At 38.0% G+C, this 23,360-nt stretch overlaps 3 protein-coding genes and 1 pseudogene across 4 annotated transcripts; 2 read left to right on the top strand and 2 right to left on the bottom strand.

The window, feature by feature from the left end:
* Nucleotides 1-2,235: 2,235 nt before the first annotated feature.
* LOC121979304 (pentatricopeptide repeat-containing protein At4g19220, mitochondrial-like) lies at nucleotides 2,236-5,430 on the bottom strand. The gene has a single exon (XM_042531283.1). It carries the CDS (start codon nucleotides 5,178-5,180, stop codon nucleotides 2,427-2,429), a length of 2,754 nt encoding a protein of 917 aa, XP_042387217.1. The 5' UTR covers nucleotides 5,181-5,430; the 3' UTR covers nucleotides 2,236-2,426.
* A 1,953-nt stretch (nucleotides 5,431-7,383) lies between these two features.
* On the bottom strand, nucleotides 7,384-10,313 carry LOC121979301 (multiple organellar RNA editing factor 2, chloroplastic-like). Its single transcript, XM_042531282.1, has 4 exons — nucleotides 9,827-10,313; nucleotides 9,528-9,625; nucleotides 9,046-9,111; nucleotides 7,384-7,730 (listed from the first exon to the last, which is right to left on the bottom strand). Exons 1-4 carry the CDS (start codon nucleotides 10,264-10,266, stop codon nucleotides 7,582-7,584), a joined length of 753 nt encoding a protein of 250 aa, XP_042387216.1. The 5' UTR covers nucleotides 10,267-10,313; the 3' UTR covers nucleotides 7,384-7,581.
* A 127-nt stretch (nucleotides 10,314-10,440) lies between these two features.
* LOC121979302 lies at nucleotides 10,441-13,894 on the top strand (annotated as a pseudogene).
* A 212-nt stretch (nucleotides 13,895-14,106) lies between these two features.
* On the top strand, nucleotides 14,107-22,993 carry LOC121979300 (uncharacterized protein At1g51745-like). Of its 2 annotated transcripts, XM_042531281.1 has the most exons (5): nucleotides 14,107-15,027; nucleotides 19,409-19,716; nucleotides 19,813-20,472; nucleotides 21,033-22,381; nucleotides 22,462-22,993. In XM_042531281.1, the coding sequence occupies exons 1-4, from the start codon at nucleotides 14,831-14,833 to the stop codon at nucleotides 22,379-22,381; spliced, it is 2,514 nt and encodes an 837-aa protein (XP_042387215.1). In that variant the 5' UTR covers nucleotides 14,107-14,830; the 3' UTR covers nucleotides 22,462-22,993. The 2 variants fall into 2 exon arrangements, with proteins under 2 accessions (XP_042387215.1, XP_042387214.1); XM_042531280.1 differs by having other exon boundaries at nucleotides 14,108-15,027; nucleotides 21,033-22,993.
* The last annotated feature ends 367 nt before the right edge of the window (nucleotides 22,994-23,360 follow it).

Below are 23,360 nucleotides of genomic sequence, written 5' to 3'. Positions count from 1 at the left end.
ATTGCTTCAGCCCTTGGTCCTTTAGGCGGCTGATGAGCGGCGTGCTGTTTCCGCTCGGCTGGAGGAGGCCGCTCGGCGGGAGTTTCTTTTTTCCTGGCCGCCTGTGCTTCTTCCACGTTAATGTACTCGTTAGCCCGATGTAGCATGTGATCGTAATCCCGGGGCGGCTTTCGGATGAGCGATCTGAAGAAATCTCCATCCACTAGGCCTTGTGTGAAGGCATTCATCATGGTTTCCGAAGTGGCAGTTGGAATGTCCATCGCCACTTGGTTGAATCGCTGGATGTAAGCTCGAAGCGATTCCCGGGCTTCTTGCTTGATGGCGAACAGACTTACGCTTGTTTTTTGATAACGCCGACTGCTGGCGAAGTGGTGGAGGGAGGCCGTTCGGAAGTCCTTGAAGTTTGTGATGGATCCGTCCGGCAGCCTCCGGAACCACCGTTGAGCCGATCCCGAGAGAGTGGTGAGAAAAACTCGGCACTTTACTCCATCTGTGTATTGATGGAGGGTTGCCGTGTTATCAAACTTACCCAGGTGATCATCCGGGTCGGTTGTCCCATTATACTCGCCGATCGTCGGGGGCGTGTAGTGCTTGGGCAGAGGGTCTCGTAGAATGGCCTCTGAAAATTGGCGATTGATCCGCTCGGGCGACGCGTCCGCTCGGGGGGCTTTCCCCTTCCTGTCGTCTCGTCGAGGCATCTCCTCCGAAGAAGACCCCTTATCTCTGTGAGTTGGTAAGGCTTCAGGGGTGCGGAACAGAGCCCGATGAAATGCGGCAGTGGCAGGTGGTGCTTCCGTTCGGCCACCTGATGCTGATGTTGCTTGCTGCTCCGGCCGCTCGGCAGATGCTTTCTGTTTTTGCTCCACAAGTTTGGCGGCCCTTATCTCGACCAAAGCGTCCAACTCTTCTTGTGAGAGTGCCACGGTATGTATTCTTCCAGCCTCGTCCATTGCCTCTGCTCAGATGCAGGTGCGTTCCCACAGACGGCGCCAAATTGATCCTGTCCGAACCAGGAGTCAACGGACGTTGGGGATGTGGCGCTCCCTGCTGGATCCTCGAGTGCTCCGGCGAACCTGCAACAAAACCGAGCCGGGAGGGGTGTCCCGACGACGGCCCTCCAACGCTCAAGTCAGGCGAGAAATAACAAAGAGGTGGCTTAGAAACAGAAGACTCGTGTACCTCCGGTGAAGAAATGGAGACCTTATATAGACCTCTCGAAGGAGCCTAGGCACGCCAATCAAAGCAATCACTTGCTTTCGACCATGCCCAGGTATGGGTCTGTCAGAAGGGCATCCATAAGGCCATACCGCTACTGTATCCACCTCTCCATGATGTGACGGCAAGATCCTCTATCGTGAAATCTGGTGTACGGCATAATCATTAGACATGCCTTTGCTGACATCCCATATCCCGAGCCGAACGAATAGGCCGCTCGGCTAACCTTTGTATCCTCGCCCCTATCCTGGCCGATCGGACCACCCGCTCGGCCCTTCGATTCCGGCCGGGCAGACACCCTCTCGGCCATTCAGTCCTCCTGCCTTGGCGTCGGAAACCCAAGCCTATGGCTGGGTTATCTCTGGTTCCGCTCGGACCTGCTCAACTGCTCGGCGCGACCCTTACCCGCTTAGTCAGCCCTCCATCTGTCCTCAGGCTGGGACCCTTCAGGAAGTGGGTCCCCCATTCTTACCGCCGGATCATCGGCTTTTCATAGATGTTAATATGTAAAATGGAAGAATCGTCAAAAAGGCCCACATTGGACCTGATATGGAGTTATATCAAGTCCAATTCGATATCAGACCCACGTTGGGCCTAGAGAGCTCCGATTACACCAATTTCAGTTTCATTAGATTTCTAAGATTGCAAGGAGTTTCAAATATGTTATCCATTGTTTATTTTGACGTCTTTAAATGTATTAAAATGTTATTAAAAAATTGACTAAATCTATGTAATGTTATCCATATGTTCTGTATGTCTGTAAACAAGGAAAGAGAGAGAAATAGTAGAAAAAAGAATAATAATAGAAAAAGTCAGATGTCAGGATGGTAAAACGGGAATTGCACTTAAAAGGTGCATCTTTGATAAATAGTAAAGTAACATACGTCTTTTAATAAATTTAAAACTTTAAATGCGCTATTTGGTAATTTGCCGAAACTATATAAACTAATATTATATATATACTCGACACAATCTTTTGAATGTAAGTTATTTATTTGTTATAAAAATGATACTTGTTTAGTTTCTAATACAACAAAATTTACATGCAATAGAAAGGAATACATTGTAATTTAATCCCACTTTCCACACTCCAGCAATCTTAAGTTTGCTGAACTAGGCAAATTGAGAATGAATAAGATGAACTCCCTGATGCTGCAGGAGAATCTGCTCTGCCATAAGTTTGTATTGTATGCACACGTAAAGAACAAAGGTCAGCCGCTAAGTACATCAACAACACTGCATCCTGGTGGCTTTAGCAATCCTCTTTCAAGAATCAACCCTCTTGTCTTCACAGCTTCATTCCACATTTCGCGGTTGGCAAACAAGTTTGAAAGTGTGACATAATAGCCTGTGTTCTCAGGTTCTGAGCAAAATAGCTTTTGTGCTGCTGTTTTGCCTATATTGAGATTGCCATGATCGCGACAAGCGCTTAGCAAAGCTCCCCACACCCCTGGCTCTTCTTTGAAAGGCAATTTCTCTATAAGCTCTTGCGCATCGGTAAGTCTTCCAGTACGACCCAGCATATCAATCACATGAACACAGTGCTCAACATTTGGTTCAATTCCGTGTTTCTGCGACATATCGTTGAAGTACTTCAATCCTTCATTGACAAGTCCACAGTGTCTGCAAGCTGATAAAAGAGCAACAAATGTGCTTTTGGTGGTTTTGACAGCGGATTTGCACATGCTTGTGAAAAGCTCAATGGATTTTCTTCCTTCCCCATGCATTCCGTATGCTGCAATCATCGAGTTCCAAGAGGCGACTGATCTTTCCTTGGAGCTTTCGAAAACCAGACTAGCAATGTCTAGTCTTCCACACTTGCTGTACATATCGACGAGTGCTGACAATATAAATGTATTCTCTTCTAGGAAAAACCTGAACACATAGCCATGAACCTCCTTTCCATGTCTGAGATCACCTAGTTGAGTGCATGCACACAGGATGCTAACAATGGTAAATTCATTTGGTACGCCTTCCATACTTCGAAACAACTTTAAAGACTTGCCGCCTTCAATGTTCTGCACAAAACCGGAAATCATACAATTCCAAGTACATACATTCCTGTCACCTTCCACTTTGAACAATGCCTCTGCACTCTTAGAATCATTGCAACGAAAATACATGGTCAGTAATGCGTTCTTTACGCTAACATCAGAATCTACAAGGCTCTTCAGAGCTAACCCGTGCAGAGATTGGCCATAAAACAACAATGCTAAGTGCCCACATGCTGATAAAGCGCTAACGAATGTGATGGAGTCAGGTTTCACAGGAAAAAAGGAGTGCATGAATGCAAAATATCGTAGCGCATCCTTGTAAGAACCATTCTGCACATAACCCACTATCAATGTATTCCATGATACAACATCCGATCTTCCTAAAATGCCGTCTAACAAAATGGCAGAAGCATGCAGATAACCAGAGTTGATATACATTAGCATAAGGGCATTGACGGCTGAAACACTATGTGAGAACCCATATCTGATGAGGCAAGTATGAAGCGCCTTCCCGAAGTAAAGATCTTCAGGACAATTGCATGAAGGAATAATTGCTATCAAACTAATTGTGTTGCATCTCAGCTCACTTCGAAGCAATTCACGGAATAACATTTGTGCCTCCTCCTTTAATGAACTATTTTGACATAACTGAGATATCATTGTATTCCATGAAATTATGTCCTTTGTAGGCATCCACTTGAAGAGATTATTTGCAGATTTAACATCACCACACTCCATGTACATGCCAAGCAATGAATTTTCTACTGAAGAACTCAGTGGCTCTATTCCCCTTCGAAAAGCAAATGCATGAATAGATTTCCCTTCATAAAGTAGGTTTGAATTGCCACAAGCTGGAATGATTGCTACTAATGAAGTATCATCAGGTTGAATCATGAATTTTGACTGCATTTCCAGAAAATGGATGAATGCTTCATTCAATTGACCATTATCCAATAATCCACTCACCATGGAGTTCCATGAAACTACATTCTTGTTTATGATGCCTTTAAACACCATTGCTGCTGCTTCAATATGTCCATGTGCAAAGTAGAGTGAAATAAGGCAGTTTGATATACTGACCACAGTTTGATATCCCATTTTGATTGCAAGGCCATGCACTGATTCACCAACAACTGATAATTCTTCAAGCAAAGAACAAGCTGCTATCACACTCAATAGGCTCACTGAATCTTCTTCAACATTCAAGAATCTCATTTTTCTGAAATAGTACAATGATCTTTTAGGTAGCTCATTATGTGTGCATCCATTGATCATGCAGTTCCAAGAAGCCACATCCTTGACTTCCATCTCCTTGAAAACTAGTTCAGAAGAACTAATGTCATCACACTTAGCATACATATCAATCAAAGCATTGCAGAGATTAACATCCACACAAAAACGTTTCTTTATTATGGTGCCATGCAAAGTTGTTGCATACTTCAGATTGCGAGTGCGAGAAAAGGCAGACAACACAATCAATAATGTTGTAGAATCAAACTCTCCAAACTTCTCAACCATTTCCTGAAACAGAAGAATAGAACTTCTGAAATGGCAATTAAGAACAAACGCACTGATAATTGCATTCCACAAGATTACATCTCTGGTGACAGTCTCATCAAAAAGGGCTACTGCAGAGTCCAAATCCTGAGCCCCAGCATATGCAGTTAGAAGGGACGTACGGGCCGAAAGGTCAGATAAGGTGTTGGTTTTAAGTGATAAGCAGTGAACAGTATTGACATGATCAGGCTCGAAAGAGTTGTTTTTTAGGAGACTGAGAGTGCGGAAGGATAAAATTGTCGGTTCAGTCATTGCATCGAACAGGTGGTGGCTGTAGAACAAAATTGCATTTGAAACATTGGAGATGGGACTTGGCTTTAAAATTCTGGAACTCTGAAGTAGTAATGGCGATGTTGGGATCGTGGAGGGAAGGTTTCTGCCATGAGCAAACCGTCCTAATGCTCTCATCACCATTCACCTTCCTCAATCTCTTACTGGAACAGTGCTGCAGACAACATGGATTAGTTCCAAAGTGTATGATGTGCACTACTATTCGGCAGGGGAAAGATTGATTGAAATTTCTCGTTGCGATTGGAAATCCTGTGCTAAATAGTAGAGGCGATTGAAGCTGTGATGACAAAATTTAGGGACCCACATCAGGATTCAAAGAATCTATATTGGATTCTATGTCGCCTGGCAAAAGGCACATTCCATTTATTCTCAATTCTTGTGGCCATGAATTGATAATAAATGTCTCGTAATCAAGATGTTGGACTTGTCACGTTTATTTTTCGATTTTATTTTGATAATTAATAGAAAATTTTTATAGTACCAGACTGACCACTAGCTATATATATATATATATATATATATATATAAAAGGATTTGTTATCCTGCGCGCCGCACAGATAACAACTGATTTTTTTTTTAATTTATAAATTAAAAAAAATATTTTTTTTAATAGTTTATTTCTAGGGTTCAGGCTTTGGTTATAGTGTTAAAGTTATTTTTTTTTTATATTTTACCTCTGGGGTTTAGGCTTTCCAATTAGGTTATAGTGTTTGGTTTTAAAATAAAATTAATTTAAACATTTATTGAGTATTGTAATATGTTAAGGGGATATATTAAGGTATTAAAAATTTATATAAGGAAATATTAAATTTTTTAATTGATTTTTTAAATTTAAAATATTAAAAAAATAAAAAAAAAAAACTTACCGATCTCCTGCGCGCGCACAGTCGCGTACTGTGCGAGCGCGCAGGAGATCAAAACTCTCTCTCTCTCTATATATATATATATATATATATATATATATAAAAGCATGGAAGTGAAATTATGTATAAATGTATTGAAAATAAACATCCCAATTTTAAAATTATTAAAAAGAGTATCAAAAATAGTATTATTCTCTTTCTATCCTCCCGTCAACCTCCTAAATCTTATGTTGTTTTTCAATGCATGAGTCTGATATGGACAAATATTAAGTCTATGTTCAACCTAATATTGGACTATATCAGGTCCAATATGCATGATATGAAAAATATCAGATCCACGTTGGGTATTGGATCGTATCAGCCAAGAGTAGTCTTGATATTGGACCGTATCAGACCTAACAGTGGGTCTGATATGAGAACATATTAGAATCTTTTTAATCCTGGATAGAGAGGATGCATTGGAAAATAATGAGAGAGAGGAGATTTAGGAGGTTGACGAGAGGGGTACGAAGGGAATAATACTATTTTTAATATTTTTTGATAATTTTAAAATTAGGATATTCTTTTAGATAAATAAAAAACACATGACAGCTCTTTGATTAAAAAAAAACCTGAATAAACAAAGAAGAACATAAGTTAAGCAACAGTATGTTATTGGATATAACAAAACTATCAGAAACAACTCTGTTTTTTTTCTCCTCATTTTCATGTGTTGGTTTAGGATTTGTGGTAATTTTATATTGTTGTCTGGTTGAAATGTTGAAGCAAATGTTGAAACAGTAAGCATAAAAACACTAGAGAAAGATTTACTTTAGTTAGTATCGGATTCTGAGAATGATTAGTTCAGTCTTAGAAAAAATTTTCAGCGCCTGCACTCACAATGAATAATCCAAAACACTCACAATGAATAATCTAACGTTCTTAAATTAACCTCCATTAAAAAAAATCATTTATTAATTCATCAAAATATTAATCTTTAGATTGCTTAGAAACTAAAGACACTCTGTTGCCGTATCATTACCCCAAAGAAGAAAGGTATACTTTATAATTCATCGTGAAGGAGACTATCTTTGTTCATGAACACCTAACCATTTTGGATCTTGTCAGAGTGCAATAACACTTGTATGGACACAACCTAGTCCACCACTTGCAAAGAATCCACTTAAAGTTTTCACTCTCAGTAAAGTTTTCATCTCTAACGGCAGGTGCAATAGACCAACATCCTATTCATTATGACTTGTATGGTGACAACTTAGTCCACCACTTCAAAGAATCCACGAAAAGTTTTCTCTCAATAAAATTTTCATCTCTAATGGCAGGAGCAATAGACCAAAATCCTATTCATTATGACTTGTACTCACTTCTAGCGTCACGAACAATGGAATCCTATGACTAAAGCTTCCTTCAAATCGAGGCATAAAATATGAGGTCATGACAACATAAACTTGAGACTAAAGTCCAACTAAATCAAACAATCAACCACCATTATTTAAAGTCACCATCAGGAAACATAACTGTGGTAACTCACCGTCACAGGAACAAGAAACCACGACCAGACAGCATACATTAGGAAGAATGCTGAGAGATTAAAGATATGACATTAGGGAGCTTCTCATAGCATAAAAGTAGCACAAATCATTAACATGACAAGAATGATCAGTTCATCGCTGACTCTCCCTTCGCCTCACATAACGGGTTCTGTCGTTGTATCTGGGTCTATCTCTGTCATTTCTATGCGTGGTTGCTTGCTCGATTTTCCGCTGCCTCTCGGGAGGCCTTTGAACAATTTCCCCATTCACTAACAATTCAGCTGCAAAATCAAAATAGTTCAATAATGTATCAGTTGCGATATTTGAACGATTCATTTTATTGTTTCAAAAGACAATTTTCCTGGATCATCAAATGCACATAACACCCAATTGGTGCGCAATATGAAGGAGCAGTACATCATGTTATATCTACTTATGCTCAACTGAAAGCAGGAAATATTATTAATCAATAAAAACATGGGCAACTTCAACCACATAGAGGAAAACAAAGAGCAACTTTTTTAATTGGATACCCCTTATTTAGTGACTATTTACATATGATCTTATACTACTTTCACAGTGTTTATATGTTGAAAAGGAAATTATTTTCATTATGAGTTTGAGAGAAATAAATCAAACGGCATGCTGAAAAATGATGTTGGCATGTTATTTGGACAATTCTAATACACAAGTCAGCATTCTGGATCAATATATCGAACATGAAGTACTCAGCTCCATGGTGGGTAAAAAATGAAGAACTAAATGAGCAAACAATATTTATATAGGACAAAAAGAATTTACCCAAGATCCAGTACACATTTCAGGCTAACCGTAATTGATAGCAACATCATATCAAAGAAAATAAAATTATAGTAAGTGAAGTTGAGTTTGCATTCACTGCATTGGTGATAGATTTAGTATTATTCTTTATCAATAATTAAAACAAAGTACATGTAAAAATTAAATACATATTTGGTTAGCAGGTATAATTGGATTCCTGATGAATTTTAAGAATAGTATTATTAACTTCACTTCAAATAATTGGCTAGAATATAAATTCCGACAAAATAGCTGCTCCCTTTTACTTCAGCTTAGTTATTCTTTCCATCAACCTAAGTAATAATTATTTTAATTTATCAGATTTTTTATCAAGAAATGGGATGAGTAAACTTTTTAGTCGAAGAAGATTTTTTATCTTATGATGGAAGTTCCTTTTCTATTTACACATAAATTTCTGCAATTCCAACATAGAAATAAAAATGAAGCATCAATTCCTAAACTATGGATACAAATTCTTTTTCCATTCCTACACTATTAAATTCTCCAATAATAACAATTCTATTTGCAATAAATTTCATTCAGTATGCAAGAGGTGTTAATGAAGAACAATGGCTTGAATTCTTAGCAAAAGGTAACTATGAAGAAAAATCTAATTCGAAAATGCAAAGAGATAGGCTTGAATTCTTAGCAAAAGAACACTAACTATGAAGAAAAATCTAACTCAAGAATGCAAAGAGATAAGAAGCAGAGTAATCAAACACAAAATCCTGATACCAAACAGGGAAATAATAAAGAAATAAAACCTAGTAAGCTTACCTCCATAATCCTTATTTTCAACATCAACATAGGAATCTGGAAGAACGAAGAGAACACCAGGAAGACCTGTCACAAATATATTTATTTTAATTTTGAGCAACTAAAACAACATATTCAACAGAGTGGTTAAGAATTAAGATCTTTTATTAAAAAAAAGTGACACTATTTATAAACTTCACTCAATAAGAAAAATTAAAACTCGGTATAAATGAATTAAATGTTATGTATAAGAATCCTAGCAATGATAAAAATTAACAACGCTATAAATTTTCCAAATTTCAAATTGACTAAGGCATCATGTGGCAACCAAAAACTTTCCATGGAAAATGACCTACTAGGTTACTCAGTTCAGAAAGCAAACAAATTATAGTTTAAAAAAAACAGAAACATCAGAGAAACAGAACAACACTTTTTCTCTTTAAATAAAAAAAATGAGGATTTTTTTAAAGAAAATGTTGGTTCCTCATAGAATTGACACAAACCTTCCAGCTTGTTGGATGTCTCCTCATCAATTTCACATCCAAATCCAAAGTATCGCTCACATGAGACGTTGTAAACCTTCTTCTTCGCTTCCTCCTCACTAAGTCAGAAGAAAAATAAAAGTGAATGCAGAGTATATCATTAAATTGTCGACTGTAATAAATAAGGAACAGGTGATAAAAAAAAAAAAAAATCAAACTATCTCTCGGGCATGTCCCCCCAAAAAATTGATAATTCTGATCGGTAAAGTATACAGAAATTAACAGCGGAAGCCACCGCATAAAAAACACACAGCCAATACCTTCCGAGAACCTTGGCTAGGGTTTGGATGTAACAATCGATCATTTGCTGTTTGGAAGCCCCCTCGCCTCCAGGTTTGTCCATAACGATGAGCCAATGCTCATAGTCACATCCCGGGAAGAGAGGCGCCATTTCCGTTGGCGGACGGTCGCTGAACCCAGAACCACCGCGGGAGCCAGAATTCAGAGGCGAGTGACCGGAGTCGCCAGGCCGTCGGGCCATGCACCTAACCGCACCGATGCGGGAAGCCGCTCCCATATCGGAGAGACGTGGAATCACTGGCGAGACACGCGCAAGGCGGAGGCCCACAAATGGGCGTGCGGCAACGGCCGCAGCGGAGCCTAAGTGGAGCAAGCGCTTGGAAAGCAAAGAAGCCATGGGATATCGGGAAGCAGCGATGGGGGAGGAAACGATTGCGCGGGTCACAGCGGCGAAGGCCATTAGAGCGGATTGGCGTCGGAGAGGAAGCAAACGGAGGGTTTGGTTTGAGGGTTTTGAGGAAATATTTATCATATCGGAGTTGGGACTGAGAGTCTTCGGCGATATATTCTGTAACTGAATGCTTCGGCCCGTGACACAAACCGTTATACGCGGTATCATTAGGATGTTACGGAGGTAAAGGGGCCTCGATTGGTACTTCAAGATTCGTGCCTGGATCCTCCGACGAAAACCTACTACAAACCCGCCCCGTACGGCAGCCGGAGGAGGAGATGGCTCTCTATCGCAGTGCGATCGGCCGGCGCTCTTCGACGCCAGGCGGGCATCGCGTCGCCCAGCGCTTCGACCTCCTCCGCCATAGCCGCACCAAACTTGGTCGTCCATCCACCGGTGAGAATTGGTCTTTCTTTGTGCAAACCTCTGTGCATGACATGGTAGGATGCTTGCGGTAGTTACGCAGAGCGCCTTTCAATCGGGCAGCACTGGCCTGCGAGCTAGTTGATAGAAGCGACTGTGATTTGGGAAAAAGATGGAGATCTGTGATGTTGTTCGTAGAAATTTCAATCTACCTTTTAAGTCTTATCTGAACCATGAATTGGATCCTTTTAACACGTAGTTTACTTGGTGAGCATAAGGAACAGGATCAATAAGTAGAAAAAGTCAATAAATTTCTTCTCGAATAACAATACACCCTTTGATTGAGATACAAGTGGAATATACTGCAACTAGTAGCTAGATGGGAGAATTAGAATTTGAAATTGTCTAAGATCATTTGAGAGATACAAAATAAGAAGGCATTGGATAAAGCTTAAACACAATGGAAAAGAAAACACTGAGACAAATACTGGATCTCATGAGGCATATGGAAAGGGAACATAAAATAGCTTCAGTTACATTTGTAATTTGAGATAATAAAAAATGCCCACAATTTACTCATTAGTCTTTTGAGTTTCTAAATCTATGAATATCTCTTTTGAAAATGTGCTGAGTTTAACATTTTTCTTGGGTAAAGATTTCTTATATGCATACACACACTCACAGAGTTGATTAATGGTAGCAACTCCTAGTCCAAAAAGGTATTCAAGTTGTTCTAGTATATCATGAGATTGAAGAGTCAAGTGTAGATGACTAGATGTCTAACTTTTACTTTGTTTTCCTATGGAAAAAGGATGAAGTTGTACAGTGAGCTGCTGACATCTCGTAATGGGGCAATTCTGGTAGCAAATATTTCCTAAGGTTCATGAGTACCATGGATCATCCTGAGGTATCCTCCAAGCAAGAAGAGATCTCTATTGCCTCCCTTGAAGTGCAGCAGCCTCAGCAGAATAAATTCAAAAGGCCTGACAAAACTGCTAGCCACATTATGAATGTAAGCATCAGGGAGTTCATGAATTGGTGTCTTTTTTTTAACAATTATATCTAGCATGATACGAACAAGCATTGTTATTTGTTCATATTCTGATATCTCTAATAAATAATAAGATAAATTGTTTCTACGGTGGGTTTCAGTAGTCTGATTCAAAGTTGTCTTGTTATTTTTGTTTGAGATATTAGTAAATCATTTTGTGCTTATTGCTTATGGTTTCTGATGCATGCAGATTTTAGACAAGGAAGAAGTGGACAAAGTGCAAGCTGAGAGAGAGATCCCTGACATAAGACCTGGATATTTTATCCAGCTAAAAGTGGTATGGCAAATTTATTTGTTTATTTCTCCTTCTTTTTTTTTTATTTGTTGTGATCCTTCATATCAATAGGAGGCGCCTGAAAACAAACTCTTCAAGTATGAAAGGCATTGCGATAGCAAGGCGAAATGCAGGTTTTAATACAACATTCAGATTGTGAAGAATAGTTGCTTGGTGTCGGGGTTGAATCTGTTTATCCTTTGTAAGTCAATGCTTCAACTAAGATCCATATTTTCTATGTTTGAGTTGGCATTATAGGCGACCTCATGTTTCACACAGGCTTTTAATGGTATATTTGTTTTGTAAATTACTCAAGTTTGCTTTGAAAATTATTCTGGTGAACTCAATGATATATTTGTTAAATTGCCCTGAACATTAACTATCATTAGGTTCACAAAATTATCGTGTGGACTTTTATTTTTTTGTTGCTTTTGCTAACTATACAAGGCTCTTAGATCTAACACATTATGGTGGAGTTTTAGCATTAATACTGATAACACTAGCTGGCCTCAAGACATACAACTTGTTTTTTTGTTAATTTCTTGTTGAAGTTGTCTCACTCATTGTAGATTAACTTTTTGGGGCTAATCAGTTGTTTGTTGCAAATTTCTTCCACACCAATTCTTAAGATCTTCAGAACTAAATGCACGATTGAGGTATAAATGTCCAGTCAGGTTCTAAGGACAATAACTATTAGCCTATAGTTGCTCCACAATACCAGTAAATAATGCAAAAAATATTAAGAACAACAAAAGTATAAATATTCGAAGTTAAAAAGGTGACCATGATGAGAAGTTGGAATAGCATTAGACAACTTAAGCATAAAATTTGCAGATTTTTGTGTTCATTTTGTTATGAATGTAAGCATGGAGATGCAGGTTTCTTCGAGGTCAGTAAAATTGAGATAAAATGATCAGTGGTGAAATGCAAATGTCAGTGCTTGATGGTTCATCCAATGCAGTTTTTCTTCAGGTAGATATAATTCATGGGCTCCCTCCAATGTGGTGTCAAGGAAGTTAATTAACATCCTTATCTCTGTAAGATGGAGGCTGTTTCTCGAGTTAACCTAAATTACTTCGGCTGTAAATGAACAATCTATGATGGGGTCTAGTCTAAGCATCTGTCTATATGATCTGATTTAAACAAGGAAACAACTTGTAAAATAATTGGTTTCTCTATTCCATCATTTGGCAAGGAACAAATACAAGATGATTTAAAGAACAAGAAAAAAAAGAGAGAGAGAATCCCTACTATTTAGCAAAAGCCCTTACAGAATGTTTTTTAGCACATTTCTTTTTGGTTTACCTTTTCTTTCTTTGCAAATGATTCATATTCTTTATCATGTGTGGATGGTAGAAAAGATAATACTACTTTTCGGTTCACTCTTCTGCATCATTATAAATTCATTATATTTTTTAGTTGCAGTTATTTCCTGTAGAGAAATGGAAGCACAAATTTCTTGCTTGCTTATTTTGTTTTTAGGTGTGCTAGATGTTAATTGCCCACCAAGACCTTATTGCTTTCTTCGCCAATCTACATCCTCATGTTTACTATGTTGGCGCAGATACTCACCCGACATTAAGGAGATCAAAGTGCTGGAGAAGAAGAGAGTGAAGAGGGCAAAACTTTATTACCTCAGGGAGATATAAATGATCATGACATTTTCATTTTCCGGCCATCATTTCAATTTGGCTACAAAATAACTTCCTGGCTTGCGCATTGTAGGGTTCAGGCGCCATTTTTATGGAGGTTTCAAGTTCAAAGGAGGTTTCTTTTGTTGCAACACAAATACAACCTTTGTTTTTAGAGTGCAGAAACTGTAATTGTTGAGAGACGCAGCCTCGAGCTTGTAATTGTATGTTCTGCTTGCTTTAGAGCTTGAGCTGGATAAATGGCAATAAACTGCAGTACATCTTTTCACTGAATCGACATAAAATTCAATTTTAGTACAGTTGGAATTCTTGCTTTGATCTAGTTTGAGCCAATTAAGTCTTGCATTGCATTGATTGATAACGCTCCTTTGTTCTTTGTGGGCCAGATGCCTTGTGTTGCTCTAAATCAAGAAAATTTAATTCTAAATCAAATTGGACAGTATAAAATTACTTATATTAGAAGAAATCTAATTTATACAATATATATATATACAGCTTAAACCGGACCGGTTCACCTAGTATTACCAACCGGGCCAGATTCAACTCCCCTCTCCGCACGGATTACGCCAGCACGCAACGTCCGCAGTCGCGTGGATCACATGGATCCCCTCCGCCGTTGGATGCACATCGCCCGGGCAAACCGTCGCAGGATACGTTAGATTATGCTCTCACGCGAGACAGCGTACACGAGGCCGAGTCCAACTGTCCGGAGCTTGCGAACCCTTGCGGTGCATCTCCTGATCTTCTTCGTTTGTTGGCATTACGTTGAAAAGGAGATCGGCACCGGTTGGCCTCTTCGCCGTCCATCTGTTCCTGTGATCTGAGCGAACGCAGGAGAAAAATAGCAAACAAATTAAGGAAAAAGGGAGGAAAATAGGACGGAGGAAGTATCTTCGTGGACTTTTTGGCGAGGAAGATCGGAGGGGCTCTTTGGTCACGATCGTAGTCTGAGAGCGGCGGCGGCGGCGGCGACTTTAGCGGAGGAGGCGGCGGCGGCGGTGATGATGATGAGTTGATGAGCTTGTGGAAAACGTAATATTTCAGGGTCCTGCTATGAGGCCTTATATTTGAATGGAAACCCTTGCCAGGAACTCGCTCTGTTTGGTTGGATCTGGGCGAACCCACTCCGGTGCTCCAGCGGCATTGACTGTCGGCGGCTCGTCGATCGTCGTCAGTGCGGTGTTTGTTTCTAGGTTTGTTTAAGTTCTGGGGGGCGGTACGGAGGGAGAGAAGATGGGGGTTTCCGATGACGGTGACGGAGGTGGGATCGGCGTTGATTGCTGCGTCGGGACGATCGTCTGGGTGCGGCGGAGGAACGGATCCTGGTGGCCAGGAAGGATTCTTGGCCCGGAAGAGCTGTCGGTGTCTCATCTAATGTCCCCTAGGTCAGGGACGCCAGTTAAACTACTCGGACGGGAGGACGCTAGCGTGTGAGAACTTACTTTTCCTTTTCCTTGCTGATACTTCTTTGTCAAAATATGCTTTTTTACTGAAATTTTTTGCTTGATGAACAGTATGTTCTACATAGTTGTATGATTTTGATTTCCCGGATACTTTGACCATTCTTGCTTATACTCATCTGAACTTCTATTCGCTATTAGTTATTCTCACCCTAATCATTTTGGCTATCTTTCTTCGTGCATATGAAGAATAACCGCAATCACTAGTGCAATTTTTAAGCATTTCTTTTTCTAATCTATCATCAACATTATTTTACTGACTCTTCAGTTTTTTTGAAGTCATACTTTTATTTGTATATATCAATGGCATCTTAGTTCTCTTAACTTCTTACAAATGCAGTGTTTGTAATTCTTACCATGCATCTTTCTTATTCTACATCCTTCAAGTCGTCCACAGCTGAATCCTAATTACCAGATGGGTGGTACTATTTGCATTGACCCTCTTTATTACTTGGTTTGCTGAGATACAACACAAAAATCAAGTCAAATTATGCAATCGCTCATTTATCCTGGCATCCCAGTAATTCCTACTGTGCTAGACCTACCTTATCATCCTTTCACCGAGTTACTCGTAGTGACACGGTTTTTCATGATCATAATTTGTCACTCCAATTCTCTATTAAATTTCCTGAATGTTTTATTTTATTAGTATAAATTCACTGAAAATCATCTGCTCCAAACCTGCCATGTAAATTTGAACAATTCTGGAATTTTTTGCCTCTCTTTATTTGCTCAAGTTGTGGTACTAAGATCATCAGCATCTTGGAATTCCTTCAAGGTATTTTCCTATCTGTTGGCCTTTCTTGCATATGCTGCTATCTCTTAGAAACCCTCCTTTTGTGCCTTCCTTTAATGACATTTTAGTTTGCTTTTTTTTGTTGACCTGTTTAGCTCACTGTTGGCCTTTCTTACATATGCTGCTATCTGTTGAACTTTAATCTGTTGTTTGTCTAGGCCTGGCAATGTGGTCTTTTTTCTTTCTTTCACTACCTCGCATTATGAGATTCGTCTCATTTGTTGTCTGATGATTCTTGTGGTTGTATTCTCGAAATATTTTGGCATCTTTGATTTTTAATTTGATCAATTTTTCAATGTTTCCTTTGTATCCTTCACTTTACTTCATGGTATATTTTTGAGTTCTCTAGAATACTATATGCCAAGTAGCCTTGTAATGGATGTATCTTCTTGATAAATGGAGTACCTAATAGTTCAGTTATGATTGTCCTATTGCCTTTTTTCACACGGCATTTTTTTCCCCTAGTATGAGTTAATGTAGTGGTAACTTTTGTACTTGTAGGTTAGTTTTAGCTGTCTAATTTCAGATTTTATCTTCATATTCATGTTAATGTTGACATCAAGTTAATGCAGCAATGCATCTAGAGATACATTGCATGGGACAATTTTTGTCATCAGGGTAGGAAGAGGTAAATTTTTATGCAAACCAACTGTATCAATCAAGGAGTGATGAAACTAATGAAACCTTTTCCCAGAACATTGTAGAATTGGCAGTTCAGGCAAAGCTTGAAAAGGGTCACCTACAAGAAAAGCTTTGAGGGCCTTAACAAAGAAAATTACAAGAAATGATAAAAACATGGATTGGAATGACATTTAGAGTATAGTTAGTGTTGAGTCTTTAGCTGCATGACACACTACCATCAAGTATCATACAAATATCACCTTGTTACTTTCATATGAACTGTTGACCTTTTGGACGAGCAAAAATTTGGATATGATGGTTTGTGATCCCTATTATTATACCAGTCAAAATGCTTCTTGTCAAAAACCTGTGAACTGCAAACATGAGCTTGTATAGGGCCTATCAACCTATGGGCGACCTAAGATAAGGACACTGTGATTTGGCTTCCCTCCATTACAAATTAGCAATGTTTGTTGTTTGTGAGTTAAAACTAGTTCGCCTATTGACTTGCAACATTTAAGGAGATAGAAAATTGTAGGTAGCACCTTATAGAACATTGAAATTGACATAACCTGTTTGGGTGACACAACGACTAAATTTCCCAGATTGAGTAAATATAATTGTATTAACATCATAAACAATTCACAAATGAATTTGTCGCCCTAAGGTCTGCAGGTTATTTCAATTGTGTAGTGGTCAAATTCAACTGACTTGCGTAGACTGAGCTATTTATTGGTGTTAACCAACTTAATCTCTTTAGGAATGGACTGGATATAAATTTATTTTCTAGTTGTTTAATTTTATGAGAACTTTAAAAAAAAAATCAACAAATGAAAAGAGCCCTTCAGTTAAAGATATACAAGAAGCTTAAAAGAACAATTACTTATGGTTTAAGACTAAACTAGGTCATGTTTGGACCATGTAGTGCGAATTTTAGTTCCAATTTTTTTGAAAGATACTAAGAAATCTCAATTAAAATGAAGTTTAGTCTTATTAGAAAGAAACTTCTTCTGGTAGAAGGCAATGAATCACAATTTCGTATGGTTGAAGAGGGTGAGGGGAGTGATGATCATGAAAATGTAATCTTGATTATGCTTCCTAATCATGATTTCCTAATTGATAAGTGATATGCACTTTAAGTTTTTTTCAATATATTATTAACTACAGGTGCAATCCATTATTTTTTATATTATTAAATCCACTATGCCATAAAACGCACCATTTTTCACCTTCATATCCCTTTCTACAACCTTGGGTTTTCGTGAGGAACTAGCTGAAGAATTGTAGCGAATAACATCTTCCCATGGAACCGACCACAGGGTAGAGGCAAATGATATAGGATCACTCATTCAACCTTGCCATAACTTGTCGAACTCTATCTTTCTCTTAATTGTGATCAAGCAAGGTTATTTTTGATATAGAGAGGCTACTGTGGATTGAGATAGAATATAATAAGCTCTCTGAATCAACAATGATGCTAAAACTATCTTCAATTAAAAACCAATTTGAATATACTTAGAACCCAACTAAACCCTATAACATTTCTATTAAAAATATATATTAACCATCGAGTGTTATTGAGTAATCTATATTAAAAATATATGTTTTATTAGTTATAAATTTTTTATCATTTTAAATATTATATTAATAAATATGACAATATTTGTATGTTACATTATTATTTAAAAACTTTCATTTTAATTTCATCACTCTTATCGACCCAATGCAACTAATATTTGAATTCTTTGATTCTACAACTCCCATCCCTGTCCTAATTTTAACAACTTTCCACTGAATATATACAAGTCAACTATTTGATTTTCTAAATCTCAAGTGTATAAATTGTTTATATGATACATTTTTTAAAATTAAAATTGTTAATAATATATTTAAATAATGAATGCAACCCTTCATAATTTAAACAATCTTTAAATACATATCTACTTATTATTTAAACAGCAGATGCCTGCAATGACTTAAAGCTTTAGGGGGTACCATGAGAATCACGTATTATGTTGCTAGAGAAATAGATTAAATACCTTTAATAGAATCTTCCATTTATTTTCAATCCATTAAATTACTGTAATGAATAACTCTTGGAGTTGATCAGAAGCAGCATGTGTCCTTTGAAATTTACCTGATATGCGCCTTAGTCTCATCTCATCCATGAGAATGATTCTTTTGTACAATAGCACTGTTACACTGTTAGGAATATTATTGACAGCAACACTATCAGAATTTGCCCAATATCTTGGATGAAGACTAAGCTCCTTGGCAACTATCTATCTAACTCTTCATCGTTAACAGATTTTGCATGACTTCAACTGCAATATTTTTATCCAGTTAAACCTGGATAATTAACGAGACACAGCTTCTCATTAGCTAATTTATTTTCTCTATGTTGATGAAACTATGTGGGAGTTCTCTGCCTTTGACCCTTCTTCATGCTTTTAATATCTTGATCAATTTGATGGTTTTCTTTGGTTGCTTCTTGGTTTCATTTAATGCCAAAGTAACTTGTTAGCTTCACTGTGAACATGAGTTAACATATCAAAATTTTTTTGGTAGACAAATTCAAAATGTTATCATTTGCCTAGCTTAGGCAGATATTTAGCTCCTTGTAAAACTGTAAAAGTAATACTTTTCAGAAGTCAAAGCAACATAATTTCCATTACTACATTGATGGCTGCTGTAGCATATATCATTGTTTCACTTTAATTGTTTGTCTTTTATGGTTGGGGGTTCCCTTAATCACATTCAATTATATTCTACATCTTGGAGAGATTTTCTACTGTACCCATTAGTTTGTTGTATTTGTAGTTTGTCTTCCTGGTCATCTCTGTACCCAACCAAATTATTGGTAAATGATAAATAGATCTGTTCTTTCTTTATATACATTTTATTTATTGTTACATTGTGCAAACCTATTGTCAGGGATTGGTACAACTTAGAGAAATCCAAACGCGTGAAGGCATTTCGCTGTGGGGAGTTTGATGCTTGCATTGAAAAGGCTGAAGCTTCTCTAGGAGTTCCTATAAAGAAAAGGGAGAAATATGCAAGACGAGAGGATGCTATTCTTCATGCTCTTGAACTCGAAAGAAAGCAAAATGAAATGAAACAGCAACAAGAAGTCATCAGATCCAATGGAGTTGATGCCAATATTTTAGGTGATCCAAAAGGAGAGTTCAAGGACTTGACTCCTTCAGAGACTGTCATAAGAAATCAAGAGTCCTCCATGCAAGGTAAATGTTCTATTCAGAAGTCTCCAACACTTCCCAGGAATGTGGATCTTTTGGATGTGGAAGAAAAAATGAACAATTCTTCAAATATAAATGTAGGAAAGGATAGCAAGCAAATAGTACAGGAGGAAGGAATTTCTGCAACCATTCATCGGATGACAGGACTGCAGGATTCTGGCCTACGGACAGCTCCAAAGAAAAAACCTCTTCAGTCTGTTGCTTCACCAACTACCAAGGGTCCTGTTGAAAACAATATGGATTGTCTTCCTAGTTCTGTGCATCTAGTGAGAGGAAAAGGTAATGTCAGTAGTGTCAATGGTTTCATGTCAATTAAAAGAAAAAGAACACAGTTACAGGATGGTCTGGTTGAAGAATCTCTTGTCAAAAAACGCGATCGACGTCGACCACTTGTTCAAGTATTACAAAGTAGTGCTAAGTTGCAGGGCTCTTCTCAGATTGATCATTTTCCTGAACTTGTAACTCTGGAAGGGGGACAAGATCATTTGGGTGATGTACATCGTGCAAAACGGAGCAGATGTGTCTATCTTCCATTGGATTCTGTTAATTTGCATGATAATGGGGGCTATTCTTCTGATGATGTCCAAAGACCATGCAACCAGTTTGAAATGGAAGGTTGCCCTGACCATTCTTCTTTTGTAGAAGACTGCACGTCATCAGAGATGATCAAGATAAATGACTCTGATTCTTCACTTATGGATTACTTGGAAACAGAGATAGAGGATGGAGATATCCTAGGAGGTATTTCACTTGAATGAGTCATGTATTAATTTCTATTCCTTGGTGAGAAGTTAAGATTTATGCCTTGCACATATTGTTTTTTTGCCACATAGTTTGTCACTACAATTCAAATGGGTAATTTCAAAAGGATCTTGAAATTCTACTTGCTACAATTTGCGCCCCTTCCCCTGAAAACTTTAAAAGGAAATCTCAATTAGTCTAAAGAATCAATTAGTTAGCTTGTGTATCTTATCTTTCAAAAGTTTATGGAATGACCATCAAATCAAATACAAACTTCAAAAGACTGAATTGAGATTAGTTTGAAAGGCAATAAAGATTATGACTTCAGCATTTATGGGTCAATTTGAAATTTATTTTAAATTGATCTTGAATTTTACTTATTTAGTATCTCACATTTGATCTAGATCTTACTTAGCTTGTTATTGTATATGAAGTGTAATTAACTATTATTGTGTTTGTTTATAGTTATATTTCTTACAATGTTAACTGCTTAAGACATTTGATCTGTTTCCTTTTCCATCTATTTGTCAAGAATCACATCATCTATTGTTTGTTTACAGATACTGATCAATTGCTGACATCATCTGGACCAACAGATCACTTCCCTTCTGCATCTCATCTTTCAGAAAAATCTCCAGATATCGAAAATGATGAAATGCCCTTTTCTGGTTATGTTTCCCATTCACATCCTTATGAACATACTTCTGCTGAGGTGGGAGTTTCTAAATGGCACATTAAGGGCAAACGTAACAGTCGAAGTCTAGGTAAGAGGCCAGTTGATGTTAGGGATGATAAACTTTGTGGCTCTAATTTAGATAAATTTGATGGTTCTGCAAGGGAAACTGCTTATAGAACCAAAGGTTCCACTTTGAGGATGATAACAATGGAATCACCTAGCCATGTGATTGTAGAGCAAGATTTATGCCATATTAAAAGTGAGAACATTGATGCATCGGAGGAACTTGTTGGTGATGATGTTCTGCAGGAACAGATGAATGGATATAATGATCAAAGGTATCCTTTAGTCGCAAAAGCAGCTAGGGATCTTGGTAGAAGTCAGATTAGCTTCAAAAAATTGGAAAATGATACCCATTTAACCTCTGTATTTAGCTGGGAACCTGATGAGCTATCTGATCAAACTCAAATGAAATATTTGGAAGAATCTGATGAATGCTTTGATCCTCTTTATGCTTATTTCAGCATAGGAATGGGCTCAAACTTATTTAGTGTTGATCTAAAAGTTAAAGCAAGTTATCAAGGTGAACATGTTCCTCTTGTTTCTTTGATGAGTAGATTGAATGGAAAGGCAATTATAGGGCACCCTGTGCAGATTGAAATCGTAGAAGATGGGTCCACCAATCAATATTTTCCTATCAATCATACTTTTCCTGATGGAAATACAACACACCAACCAGTCTGGAGGACTGCCAGAAGAACAGCCATGCAACGAGTTCCACGGTCAAATCCAGTGACATCATCTTGGGAGAATGATGAAGATGGACGATCTCAATGTTCAAAGGGAGGAAATAGATGCCTGCCCAATATGCATTTTGGTTATTCCAAGAATCAATTGAGCTCAACAAAGAAGAAAGTATGTTATCCACACCAACCGCTCTCGGGGAACTTCCATAAGAAGTCACATAAAAAAGCAAACTTGTCGAGCCAAAAAACTAGAACACTTTCATCTTTTGCATCTGAAAAGAAATTTGGTCGTGCAAATGGCGAAGTCAGGTTTGCTAGGGGTTGTAATTTATTGGGTGGTCTCATGAAATCAGAAGGGCAAATGCCTTTAATCACCTGTGTCCCTGCCAAGGTAGTGTTCAGCAGGATTCTAGAAGCAGTTGGAAGGTCATCATCAATCACAACCCATGCTCGATTGTCAGATGCAGCGACAAGAGATACGTCGTAGGTAACAATTAGTGACGGTTGCAATATAGTCCACCCATTTGCTTCACTGCTTCGTACGTTGACCTATAAACTTCATGCCAGATGGAATGGTTTGGAGTTTCACAATCCCATCAGTGGTGAGTGAGAGGTCTTTGCAGCTAATCTGGCGACATGATCAGACACTCAGGGCAGATGAAGCCAAGTTGTGATATTATTCCTTCTCAGGAAGCTAAGAAGCTGAGCTTTTGCTGCTCCCAAACTGGACTTGGTCGGCAAAAGGCAAAACTGTCATTTGAGATGTTAATTTGCATCTTTTGGTTAGTTGACTTCATAAAATACTAACAATTCAGTATACGCGCATCTCGTAAATCTTATAGCAAGCAATGCAACAGAGCCAGATCTGTAGAAGTTTATACTTATTGCAAGCCGGTTATTTATAGTGTAGTTCTCAAACTAGTGTACGAATAGCAACCAAGGACGAACATTTCTATTAGCCCAACTGAGGAACTCATGTGAAGTTGGTACGAGACTATCTTCCTCACATCTGAACCATAAATTTCAGTTTGTATGCAGTCAGATATGTATATCTTTGTACTGTTATAATTCAGTAATTAATTGATGTCAAGTGCTACAACTTCTGTGAATGACACATGGAAACTTTGTACTCTTTCCGTAGTTCATTAAGAATGGTCAATATGATAAAAGTACGTCCTTTTCAAATCCATGTTTCCAAAATTCAATTAGTTGGCCAACCTGATTGATTATCAATTGTTAAAGCGTTGTATGGCAATTTATTTCAAGGTCAATTTACTTTGATTGACTGAGATCTTTATAATTTTCCTATGCATCTATCTGGCATTTGTTGTGTTCCAAAGCTACCTATACTTTTAAACAACAATTGTCATTTGCCATTTCTTACTAACCAATGTAGCTGACAAAATCCAATTTACTGGCTCGTAAGAAAATTTTGAAATAAAACTGAGTGATAAGTGTGGGAATCG

This window comes from Zingiber officinale, chromosome 5A (genome assembly GCF_018446385.1).
Source record: "Zingiber officinale cultivar Zhangliang chromosome 5A, Zo_v1.1, whole genome shotgun sequence".
Taxonomy (NCBI): domain Eukaryota; kingdom Viridiplantae; phylum Streptophyta; class Magnoliopsida; order Zingiberales; family Zingiberaceae; genus Zingiber; species Zingiber officinale.
Note: the sequence above shows the minus strand (reverse complement) of the source record. Positions and strands in the feature narration are given on the sequence as shown.

What these genes read in the sequence shown, in the direction of transcription:
- LOC121979301 (XM_042531282.1), bottom strand. Translation starts at nt 10,266, where the DNA reads ATGGCCTTCGCCGCTGTGACCCGCGCAATCGTTTCCTCCCCCATCGCT. An exon ending in CTAGCCAAGGTTCTCGGAAG is followed by an intron (nt 9,626 to 9,826) that starts GTATTGGCTGTG and finishes CTTCTGACTTAG; the next exon opens with TGAGGAGGAAGCGAAGAAGA. An exon ending in TGAAAATAAGGATTATGGAG is followed by an intron (nt 7,731 to 9,045) that starts GTAAGCTTACTA and finishes TTGATTTTGCAG; the next exon opens with CTGAATTGTTAGTGAATGGG.
- LOC121979304 (XM_042531283.1), bottom strand. Translation starts at nt 5,180, where the DNA reads ATGGTGATGAGAGCATTAGGACGGTTTGCTCATGGCAGAAACCTTCCC.
- LOC121979300 (XM_042531281.1), top strand. Translation starts at nt 14,831, where the DNA reads ATGGGGGTTTCCGATGACGGTGACGGAGGTGGGATCGGCGTTGATTGC. An exon ending in TCAAGAGTCCTCCATGCAAG is followed by an intron (nt 19,717 to 19,812) that starts GTAAATGTTCTA and finishes ATATAAATGTAG; the next exon opens with GAAAGGATAGCAAGCAAATA. An exon ending in GGATGGAGATATCCTAGGAG is followed by an intron (nt 20,473 to 21,032) that starts GTATTTCACTTG and finishes GTTTGTTTACAG; the next exon opens with ATACTGATCAATTGCTGACA.